Below are 12369 nucleotides of genomic sequence, written 5' to 3'. Positions count from 1 at the left end.
CAATCGCCCAAGACGCAGATCAGAACTACGACTACGCCTCCAACAGCGTCATCCTGCACCTGGACGTCGGCGACGAAGTGTGCGTTCAGCTGGACGGGGGAAAAGTTCACGGGGGAAACACCAACAAATACAGCACCTTTTCTGGCTTCCTCATCTACCCCGACTGACAGTATAACCCTACTCTCCTTCCCCCTTTCTCTGTGATCCAACAAAAAAGTTTCCTCCTGTTTCTTCCTCTAACACGTCCTGCCATCCATTTGTCATCTCTTCGCGTAATACACATAGTGACAACAACAGAGTTAAAGAAAGTTTGTGTAAAAAAAAAAAGAATATAATGTACATATTACCAGATAAGATTGACTCATGATGCGCATACTTTTGTGATCTTGAATAAAGGGCCATGTACAGTATGCATAAGCATGGCTAAAATACATAATCACACCTTATTCCCCGCATATATGGCTGTTTACACATTATTGAACTTGGGTTTTTGCTCAAAGACAAACCGACTGAAATGATATCTGAATGTAGACTGTCAATCCGGGGCGGAGGTATTCGGCTGCATCCTCTTTCCCTCACTGTGAGATAGATTTCCATTACGGCTGTAGACACCAAACAAGAAAAAGGCATGAATATATTGATCGCAGCTGATAATTTAGAGCACCTCCCGATTATACCGCTGTGTGTTGTATGTCTGTGTTAATGCCTGCGTGGACGCGTCCGTGTGTGTTTTTTGCCCTTTAGGTCTGTGGAAGTGTAAAAGCATCCTTTATTTATTTTATTTTTATTTTTTTGGTTGGCGCAATTTGCACAGAGAGGGGAGGGAGGGAAGCTGCTGGTAACAGTCCTTTAACACACACAGTTTATCAATACTGAGGTTTAGCTTCGAGATTGATTTCTGAGCCCCAGAGCAGCGTCATATTGTGGTAACAAGGTGAGATTTCATCTAAAGCTTATGCTCAGTTACACATTAACCTTACATCCACAGTGTGCAGCAATGATCAAAAGCACCGAGGTTTAGGAAATGTGCTCATTTACCATCTGAATGAGATGAAAACAGGTTGATAATTCTTATGGCTTTTATTGAAAAGGTGTTGATTTTTTAATCAAATTATACTTCTTCTAAATGTACATGGAGTTATATTCATTTCACATATCGACACTAAGGTTTAAATTTCTAAGGGATTGCTTTTAAGTATATATATATATATATATATATATATATATATATATAGATATAGATATAGATATAGATATAGATATAGATATATAGATATAGATATACATATACATATAGACATTTTATTAAGGAAAGTAACCTGAGTAAATACAAAAAGCAATTTTTAAAGAGGATTTCATTTATTAAGGGAAATGCTGTCAAAACTGATGTTCTTGATATTGAAAAGTAGTGAAAAGTAAATCCCCCTTAAAGTAATAATTGCTTTTTGTGCCATCCTTTGCTAACCTTGCCTGCAAGATGAATTCTAGCAGGATTTATGCGTTCACAAACACACAAGAATAAATAAAAGTGTAGAACTAGAGTGCTACACATCATCAATCTGGTTAATCCTTTGCAGTAACAACTTGCCAATGGGCTAAAAAAAAGTCAAAGCCCTCTGCACAGCTTCCACTAAACTCTGGTGCTGCAGCTGCCAATATGCACCAGTTTTCAAAAGCCTGTTCAAGGTAATCTCAACCAGATTTCAGTTCAGACTTTGACTAGGCCACTTCGAAACATTTATTTAGTTTTTCTTTGAATCACTCAATGGTGGATCTGCTGGGGTGCTTTGCTCTTGATAAAATCAACTTCTGTCTCATCTGTTCCCAAAATATTTGCCCGCAAGTCCTGGTGATCATCAAGGATCACAAAGATGTTTTTTGTTAATGTGAAACATACCTTTGTGGCCTTTTTTGGTCAGCAGTATGGTTCTTCTCTCAGAACCCGTCCATGAAGGTCATTTTGATCTGTCTCTGTCTTATTGTTGAATCATGAACAGTGATATCAATTGAGACAACTGAGGCCTGGAGTGATTTAGATGTTGTGCCGGATTCCTCCAATCTCCTGGTTAAATCACAGATGGAGCGATTTTGGTTGGCCGGTCACTCCTGGGAAGGTTCACCTTGTTCCATGTTTTCTCTGTTTGTAGACAAAGGCGCTCACTGTGGTTCACTGGAGTCCCAATCCTTTCCAGATGGATCTGTCTCATCTTTACAATAAAATGTGGTCAAGCAAAGTTAATCCATAATTTAACAAGAGTGAGGGAATACTTTTTGTTGATTAATAAAATTGTATTTGAAAACTGCTTTTGTTTTTGTCCAGGTTTCCCTTGTCTGCTGCTAAAATGTATTTAATGGTGTGAAACATTTAGGTGTGAGGCAAAAAAAAGAAGCAAAAAACAGAAGAAATTGGTGAGAGGGAGTTTTGTTTTACAGCACTGTCTGCTGCTAATGTTTCAGATTTTTCTATAAAGGAGGAAAAGTGGTTGAGATCTTTTTGTTAACAGCCAGGTATCAGATCCTCCTCCCATAAATGAATACTGATGTTTCTTTGCTGTGTTTTTATTTTTACATCAGAATTCAAAATGTATAAAGCACTATTGTAGACACAAATTGGATTTAGCAGGATGAGTCACTTTTATTTTTGAGAACTCCAAAAACCATTAAAGACTTAAACTAAGCACCCTTCACTGTGCCAGGTGCTGGCGTAAAGGCCGTGTGTTGTTTATTATTTTCTTTGCTTACTGGGAACTCTGGAGCGCTGAATGTGCTCCAAAGTTTGAAAAGGGCATGTAAATGTACACAACAGCTTTCTCCACTATCAGACTTTTGTGATGTCCCACAAAATAATGTAGAAAATACAAATTTGACACCATGCGGATATCGACATGAATGTCTTCAAGGAACTTGCAGAGAAACCATAAACCTTTTGTTCTTACCAACAAGCTTCTGACAAAATGGAAGCTGGACATTTGACAACTTTTCTCACCAGAATTTAGTAGAGTTGATTTGAATTATTTTTCTCCTTGCACAGACCTGACTTTTAAGCATAGTCTATTTATTTCCAGTAGGTGTGAGGGCAGCACTATTCCTGAACTTTAATCCTATTCATACATTTTCAAACCAGCTTTGATGTGTGTTTGGGGTTATTGCCCTGCTGGAACACCCAACTGTGTCCAGTGTTTAACCGTCCAGCTGTTAATTATCAGTACATTTGGGAGGTTATTCTTCATTATTCCTCATACTTTGTGCAGTGCAAGTGTGTAAATGTACAGATATATGTCTATTTAACATCAAAACAAACCCTCAGCGTGATGCTAACACCAATATGCTTACCCTTTGGTCTAGTGTTTCAGGTTTGAAAACATGATTCTGACTCTTCCACAGACAATATCTCACTGTCCCCAAACAGCTCAAACTTTGTCTCGTCTGATCCCGAAACCTTTTTAAAGAGGACATTTGGCTTGTCCATGTGGGCTGCTGCATATTTTGGTCGAGCTTGCAGGTGTTGACTTTAGGGGAAGTGCTTCTTGCTGTCCTTTGGTCAGTCACTGTCGTGGTCCAGCATCTTCTAGTTCTTTGTGGACTTGAGGTTTGGTGGGTTCCTGATCATTGTAGCCAATTTCCTTTCATCTTGAATTTGAACACTGTTCCAGTGGGACAATTAAATTAAATATGCATCAAAACTGGTCAGACTGGTTTTCAAAAATGGATGAAGCAGGTGAATATGGGTATGTCCTACAGGATGCGATGGGAAATCATTAATTTCCAGTATGCTTTTGCAGCTTGCTAAAGGTAGCTCTACTATTGGGTGCAGGGGGTGTTTTAGCCAATTTATCCACCCCTTTAAGGCCAGGGATAAACAACAAATCAGATTTCACGCCACATGTGACGTTTTTTTTTTATTCGGCAATGGATCATGCAAAACTACTCGAGTGGCATCCCAACAATACACCCGTACACACAAAGCTGAAAAAGGACCATAATCCTCTTGAAAACACATCTCTTGGAGGCTCTTTACAGAGTGGCAGCTACTTGAATTAAGAGAATAGAGCTAAAAAGATTCAAACCTCTCTTCTTAAGCTCTGCTCGGCACGATGGTTACAGTGAGACGGGGTTGAGCCTTTACTTTAAAACATGTTTTTTCATTGTTTCATTGTAAATGGACACATATTAAAATGTTTTTCTTTTCAAAATGCAGGTGACTGTTGTCGACTGTGACCGCCATTTGCCATACATTCAGGTTCTCCGTGCCTTATTAATATTTTTTTCTTTTGAATGCATTCTTCCTTGCTCTATTAAAACGAAGATGTATGCAGAAGTTGATCCACAGGATGCAACCGTAAACAGAGAGGGATTTCGTGTGTCCAGCGTAGGCCGTCCTTGTGAATATTAAGCAGAAGAAAGTTACTGTGAGTCGATGTTTTTATCTAGATGGAAATAAATCCCGTAAACGCTGAGAAAAAGGGGTAATGTTGTATGTAAGTAGGGGAGGGAAAACAAACAAACAGAAAACTTTATTAATTTCGTCCAGAGAAAATGGATGTAACCTCTAAAAGAAGAAATCTGTGATGAAATGAGTTGTCACTTTTACTTGTAAATTTAGTGAAGAGATTATTTTATCGTCATTCCTAATATTGATCCAATGCTGTGAATGTGTCGTATGCTTTCTTGTCTCAAATCTAAAGGTGGCAGCATGCCTCAGCTCTCATTATATATGGGGAGAAATAATCAGTTTATCTCATAATTTTCGTGCAGTGATAGAAAAACTTACCTGATTCATGATGCTGTGTGTTTTACACAGACATTTCCCCCCTCGGTGGCTTTCACGCCACCTCAATGACATGCTGCATCTCACCAGGTGTGTTCTTACAAGAACTGTTATCTTTGATTGGAAGAAGTTTGGATTATCGTCACTGTGCATTTGCAAGCTGAGTTGTGTGTTTTACTTTGTCACGTGATCTGCAGTGTTTCCCCCTGCTGAAAGACCATAAAATACAGTTAAAAAAAAGAAAATTCTGAACTATTTCACTATAACTAAGTTCAACAGTTGGTTTCCCTGGTTTTATTACATGCTTTTATTATTCATTCTGGGGAAAATAAAGAATCAAGTGATAAAATCTGTTGTGAAGCGGTCGCATTTTTAAAGTGCTTTGAGTAATTTAGTGCATTTAAAAAAAAATCTAATTAAATGAACTTGATTGATCTTACAGCAGATATTGTTTTACTACTTTGAAAATGAAGAGCAGGTAAGTACAAATTCATTCATCTACAGTGCCGGTCCGAGCCTCTTGGGGGCCCTAAGCAGAATTTGATTTGGGGGCCCGCCTCCCACCACGCAGAATCACCTATGCTAGAAGATTATTGAGACAAATGTCACACTGTAATGTTATAGCGAATATCATAAACGAATACAGTGAGGTTATGTATTAATACAAAATAAATAAATAAACTATATTTAAAATACTTCTCTCTTTTATTAAAACTTCTGAATCCAAACTGTCACAAAACATATTGAATACATTATTTCGTCATCATTCATTCATTTGTATCATTTGTATATATATATATATATATATATATATATATATATATATATATATATATATATATATATATATATAAACGATAGGGGGGGGGGGGTGGCCAGGGGCCACCCCCCCCCCCCCCCTATCGGCTACTTGGCCGGCTACTTGGCCGGCTACTTGGCCGGCTACTTGGCCGCAAATTAAGCGGCCAAGTAGCCGCTTAATTTGCTTATGCCTCAGGCCGGCCCTGAACATCTACCAGTAACCCATAGAACAATTGATAAATGCTTATGCGTCTTCGTTCTTATTTGGGTTGCAATAAAGGGCACAACTTTCTAACATGCATCATACCTTATCTTATTTTTCATTTTTATTTGTTTTACATAAACTTGCTTGGAGAACATGTGAAAAAAGATCAACAAAGATCATCTTAATTCCTTTCAGAAACATTCAGGAATAGAGTGTTGATTATACATTTGTCATAGATCTTTAAAACATGGAAGGGCAATTACGTTATTATCAGATGCTTATAAAGACTGTCAGTAAAAATGCGAAATAAACGTCACAACAGAAAAAACATTAATAAGATAAATTACATTTTTTATATATTAAAGTTCTAAGATCAAATTGTTATTATATCATCTTTCGTGTTCTATATTGAGGGCCATATTTTGTGTGCAATTTTTTTTTTGCAAAACAACTGACATGTTATTCCGATGATGATTAATAATATGAATAATAATTCATTTTCCTTTCCCCCCTTTTTTTAAACCTGTCCTGTTTAGGAGGGCAGCATTAAGCATTAATAATAATTCATTTTCAAAATGTGAGATTGCTGCAACTACAGCCGTGCAGATAGATTTGCAATCTAAGTATGCTCACACTTCTTTAACATACTTATGTTTATTTTTGTTTGTGAGGTTAATGTTCAATCAATTAATTAACTAATGTTAATGTTTAATTATTATTTTGCTATATTCTTAGTAAAAGGTAAAATATAAAAAGGAATATGATGGATTTCAATCTGGCATTAAACCTTTGATTTTCTGAAAGCCAAACAAAGTTTCCAATGCCTAAATTTAATCAGGTGGTTTATGCACTGAAACATAATATAATTATGAAAATAATAGATGCCAGTCTGTAACAAAACACTTCAGTGACTGAAAACTCAGGTTTTTGCCTGGCAGCACCTGTACACACTCCTTAACGGACAACCCCAGTGTTCCTGTTCAAAACATCCAAACAGCAAAAAACAATGTTTCTGTATTTCCACTATTGTAAACAAATAGACCAATGTGGAGGAGGGAAGAGATTCAAATGTCTGAATGCACGCAGGGAAATCTGAACAATGTTCCCCATTGTAAATCAACCGTATTGTTAAGTTGAAGAACAGACACTTACAGAGTTGCCACTAAAAAAACCCTGTGATATAACAGGCTGATCACCAGTTACAAAGAAACTGGACAGAAATGGCATCCATTGGAGAGCTCCATGGCTAAAACCACTGCTGAAAAAACCAAAACCAAAACAAAACGAACACAAAGGCCTGTCTCATAATTCTCACAAAAACATCCTGATGGGGGGAATTTTTTGGACTAGTGAGAAAAAAGAATGCTGTGGCGAGTGTAAACTAACAGTATTTTAGAAAAAGAACGTCATACCTTCAGGCAAACACAGAGGCGGTAGAGTGATGATCTGGAGCTGTGTTCCTGCTACAGGACCTGAAAACGTGCTAGATATGATGGAACCATGGTGGAACCATGGTGACCACCAGAAATTTCTAAAGGAGAAAGTTCGACACACACACACACACAAACACACACACACATATATATATATATATATATATATATATATATATATATATATATATATATATATATATATATATATATATATATATATATATATATATATATATATATATAACCCCGCGACCCCATGAGGGATAAAGCCGTTCGGAAAATGGATGGATGGATGGATGGATGGATATATATATGTATATATATATATATATATATATATATATATATATATAAAGCTGTAAGACAAGCTACAGTATGTCTTAATTAAAACATTTCAGCAGAGTGGGCCAACGTTTCTCTACATGATGTAAAAACTCCATGCCAGCTATACAAAAACCCTCCAAAGGGGCACATGATGATGATATTAATGATATTAAACATGTAATAAAAAAGGAGAAAACAGAAGAGATTTGGAAGAAGGAAAATGACTCTTTTTGTGGGAAATTGTAGATTTCAGTTTTTTGCTTTCTATAAATTCACAGAATTTTAATAATTAATGGAAAATTAAACAAAATCCCGCTAAAGTAATGCTATGACATGAAAAGAACGGCCTCTTCTACCTATACAATCTGTGTTCAGTGGTGCATGAAATTTATCATGCTACTTACGTTAATAGAACATTTTTAGTTTTGCAAACAACATTTCAACCAAAATGTAATAATTCGCAATGGGCTCCCCTTTTTTAAAAAAAAATGATTTACACCCCAAAACTCTTGGACTATGTGAAGCTTTATGCTATGCACCATGGTTCTATGAGGACACAAAATATTGTATAAACCTTAAATACAGCTAATTAAAAATAACTAAAATAAATAAAGAATATTCCCCCAGACCCCACACCAGTATGGTAGTAACATACTTGCAATTTATTCCCATCAGATTATATTACTTGGATTTAAAATTGCGATAACCATTTTTTAAATGCGATATGAATATACAGTAGCATAGAGTGCACTGATTACACAACAAAGACCTGTTGTGAATACAGCAGTTTTACTGTTAAAACAACAAAACTGCTTAGAGGGCGCTCAGATATTTAGACTATTCTGTCATCAGTGCATGTAGCAACTTTCAAAAGATGCTGTAGTGGCTGTCATGACAGGAATGATAATAATAAGCTGATTCGTTGCAGTTATGGTGGAAGGTTCATCGAGGTCTGGAGATGCTATTAAACATGAATCTGGGGTTAGCCTTGGATCCTCTTGAAACTTCTCTGCAGTCTGATGCTCATCTGAGGTAAATCAGGTGCAGGGTTTGTGAGCACATTGCCTGCACACATTTTCAGGTTTTTCATAACAAATCTGATATATTTATATATCACTTACAGAGAAGTAAAGAAAATTAAGCCACATAAATTTGCCTCTTTTGACTTTGTCCACTTTAACCACACTGCTTTGATTCAGGTGAAGAATCACACATTCTGCTCCTACATCCAGTTTCAGGAGAGAGCCAAACACATTTCTGAGACAAATATTAAAATGTCGGGGAAAAAAAAAAAGTCAGAATTACAACTACAACAACCTGTGAGAAGGTGGCTCTCTCCCATTAAAGCGCTTGTTTCTTTTCCTTCGGCTGCCACTGCGGTCGGCACGGCGGCCCTGTGAAAATGAAACACTGGAACATAAAAAAAGGAAGTTCTTGCCACCCCAGAATAAAAACAAGGAGATGGATCTTTAATTAAAGGTGAGAGGTAATGCTATTCTGGGTGAGGGGGTTCTTGCAGTATGTGGTGTGGATGACTGGTTGGAGAAATGCCGGACTGCAGCACCACCTCCACCTCCTCCTAAAGCCCCCTCAGCCCTTTCCTCTGAGTCCCATCGCACCCTCCCCTGCACATTCCAGCGTTCAGTTAATTGGACAGGGAGAGTGGGCTGAGGAGGGAAGCGTTCAGGCCCATTAGCAATCCTCCTGTGGAAGGCTGAGCCGGGAGGATCACAGACTCACAAATAGGAGGATTAAAATAATCAATAGGCTCCTCTCTCTCTCCTTCGGCACAGACAACGGGGGGATGGCGCACGCACACACTTACACAGATATGCACACACACACACGCACACACGCACGCACACACGTGTTCAAGAGCAAATACAAACACACCAGGAGTCTCAGGAATACTAGTTCAAGGAGCAATTCCCTTCCCGCAGTGTTGTCTTTGGATTTTCTCAAATTAGTTGGAGTCTTGTAAAACTAACACACACACACACACACACACACACACACACACACACACACACACACACACACACACACACACACACACACCTCCTTTGTCTGTTAATGAGGGTTAATTTCAACCTCTGCCTAAATGAGGACCACTGTAAAGGTCAGACAAACCGAAAATAGTCCCACAAGTCAGACGTGTAATTTGGTTCTGTTGTTTCTGTAGTCCTAACTCTTAAATAAACACATCTTATTATATTGTTAAATAACTTGCGTTGACAGGAGCTCTCCACAAAACGTAAAAATATTTTTCCTTGTGTAAACCAGGAAAGCTTTATTGCCTTAACTGCTCATGCCTTGTTTTTTTTTTCTTCTTGGTTGGGTGTGTTTTCATTCAGTGTAATTTTGTTGTAAAAAAAATGATACAAAGTTAGTTTTGCTTTAATTTATTGATAACAATAAAAACAACAACAATAATAATAATCACAATAATAACTATGATCATTACTATTATTATTATTATGAGTAGTTTTAGTAGTAGTGGTAGTAGTAGTAGCAGTGTTGCTACTATTATGCTTACCACTAAGCATAGAAGAAACCTGTACCTGTCTAGAGTGTAGAAAGATAAATGTTACTTTAGCCAGGCACACGGCAAAATAAAGTTTTTGTAGCAAAAAAATAAAAAAATACAGTAATATTCACAGGAATTTCAGTATGTGGTCTTGCCAAATATTATGTTTTTTAAAATTTCTATATGTCTTTATCTCACCCTCTCACTCACAGAATCCTCAAGGGGCAGAGATTTTAGATGTACTTTTTAATAAAAACAGATCTCTTTTCAGAAAGACGGTTTTCCTTATTTCGTTTGACTGTACAGTTCAAGAGTCTAAAGAGTTTATTACCGGGCTGTAGAGGGACAGTTTGTTTCATTTGGTTGGGACGATATCGGAAACCATCTGCATTAACTGGTGAATCCAACGCAGGACTGACCAGATATCTACCTACTTTGTTTACACCATTGCAGGTGGGACCAGTAACCACAATTAAGAAAGAGAAACACACACACGGGTCAAGGAATTTAGCACAGGGCTGTCACAGCATTAAGTTATAATTTGTGTGTATGATCATAATGCAATTTGTTAATGATAAAAGCACCTACGTTCATAAATTTGCCATTTGCAATGTTTAGTTGTTTGCTTGATCTGCAGTCGTAGGCTTTTCAGTGATGTTCATTTGGTTCTTAACAAACAAGTTAGGGTTCCCTTTTACTGTTATACGTTGGAGGCCATGTATTTCTTTTACCGCTGAGATGTTGTGTGACAAGATTAAATAGGCTTTATTGTTATGCATCTAAACAATGAGCAGAATGATTTGATTTCTACCTTTCATGTTCCCAACAATCCAATCAATGTGATGAGAGAAAATACAGCTGTCTATGGTTGATTCGGCTGAGTGTTGGTGTAAAACAGAAATAAAAATGTATATAGAATATTGGTAGAAAAGTTTAAGTTTCTCAGGCAAAAACTCAAGGTAAGCCAACTTAGAAGGATTTAAATCAACTACTTGCCTTCAATTGCTTTCTCAATTGTATTTTGGCTAATTTACAGCAAAAAGGATGTTGAATTGTGGTAAATACCCAAACGTGTTAACTCAAAATGCTACGAAGGATACTGTGTTTGCTCTTTTATTAACAATTTTTACTTATTTTAAGCCCCTTTACACATTTTTATCAAGCAAAAACAGCTTCAACTGCAACTCAAGTTTTAAAGCGATCACAACCAGGCCTATGGCCTTTGAATGTTTTGATAATTGGATGTTACATACAGAAACCAGTCATGGAACACAAAAATGCTAGTGTATTTATTCATTAAAAAACTGAAAATCACCAGCGAAAACAAACAACGCATTGTTTTATTCATATTCCAAAAGAAGCGCGTAAATTGGAGCTAATAGTATACTGTCGTTGTAGGAGGGGAGGTTTCTTCTGTAAATTTCAAAGCTGTATTTCCTCATCTCAGTGTTGTAAACAAAAGATTCATCTGTACTATTTACGGACAGTGACGTCATGGGACGAAGCATTTAATAGCTAGTTAGGGATGTAGATGGAGTCAGAATACCTGAAATGGGCCAATTTCTTATTTGCTTTGGCTCGTTGATTTCATGTTTTTATTAGAATAAACATGAAAAGAATGTCAAATTCTAATTTCTGCTAAAAAACTGTGTGTATTTCAATTTAATATTTTGTATTATAGAACAAAACTTGAATGACAATTCAGTTTTCTTTCGTATTGTCTATGTTTGTTTTTCATTAATGGTTGTTTTTCATTACTGGTTTCTGGTGACAAATCACAAAAGGCTAACTGTATCAAAAATCCTTTGAAATGTCATTTGATAGATGTCTCCCTAATTATGCGACTGATCTGGAGCACTTTGTCAAGCTCTCCTTATCTTTCCTACCTTCAGTCTGTCTGTAGCAATGGTCACTGTTAAGATTTAGTCTAAAGAGAGAGGGTTAGTTCATTTTGTAGTGTGTTTGCATTTTCTTTTTAAACTAAAATCTGCATTTATGTAATCGTTTAAAATATTTTATTCTGATTTCCACATGGCACTTAATTCATTGGTATTGTTTGCTTTTAAATCATTATGCCCATTTAAAAAATATATTTTATAATTTACCTGTAAGTGACCTTCATTATTTTACTAATAAAAGTGACATTTACAATGGCAGACAATATTAGCCAATGCTTAAACACTGCTGCTTATATTGATTCTTGGCACCATATAACGTTTGACCTTTGTTTCTGATTTTGTAAAACCAATTAAACCTGATTATTGTTAGAATACTACATTTTTCGTGCCCTCGGAATCTGTAATCCCCC

At 36.7% G+C, this 12369-nt stretch overlaps 1 protein-coding gene across 1 annotated transcript in view; it reads left to right on the top strand.

Annotated features, from left to right (window-relative positions):
- The window catches only part of LOC105937014 (complement C1q-like protein 4), a 44774-nt gene extending 43596 nt beyond the window's left edge, over nucleotides 1–1178 (top strand). The window contains exon 4 of the mRNA XM_036151825.1: nucleotides 19–1178. Within this exon, the coding sequence (XP_036007718.1) occupies nucleotides 19–167 (149 nt within the window). The 3' untranslated portion in view covers nucleotides 168–1178. The remainder of the gene's footprint in view (nucleotides 1–18) is intronic.
- Nucleotides 1179–12369: the final 11191 nt, after the last annotated feature.

Source organism: Fundulus heteroclitus, chromosome 20 (genome assembly GCF_011125445.2).
Source record: "Fundulus heteroclitus isolate FHET01 chromosome 20, MU-UCD_Fhet_4.1, whole genome shotgun sequence".
Lineage (NCBI taxonomy): Eukaryota > Metazoa > Chordata > Actinopteri > Cyprinodontiformes > Fundulidae > Fundulus > Fundulus heteroclitus.
The sequence above is the reverse complement of the archived record's forward strand: the minus strand, read 5'-3'. Positions and strand labels throughout refer to the sequence as shown.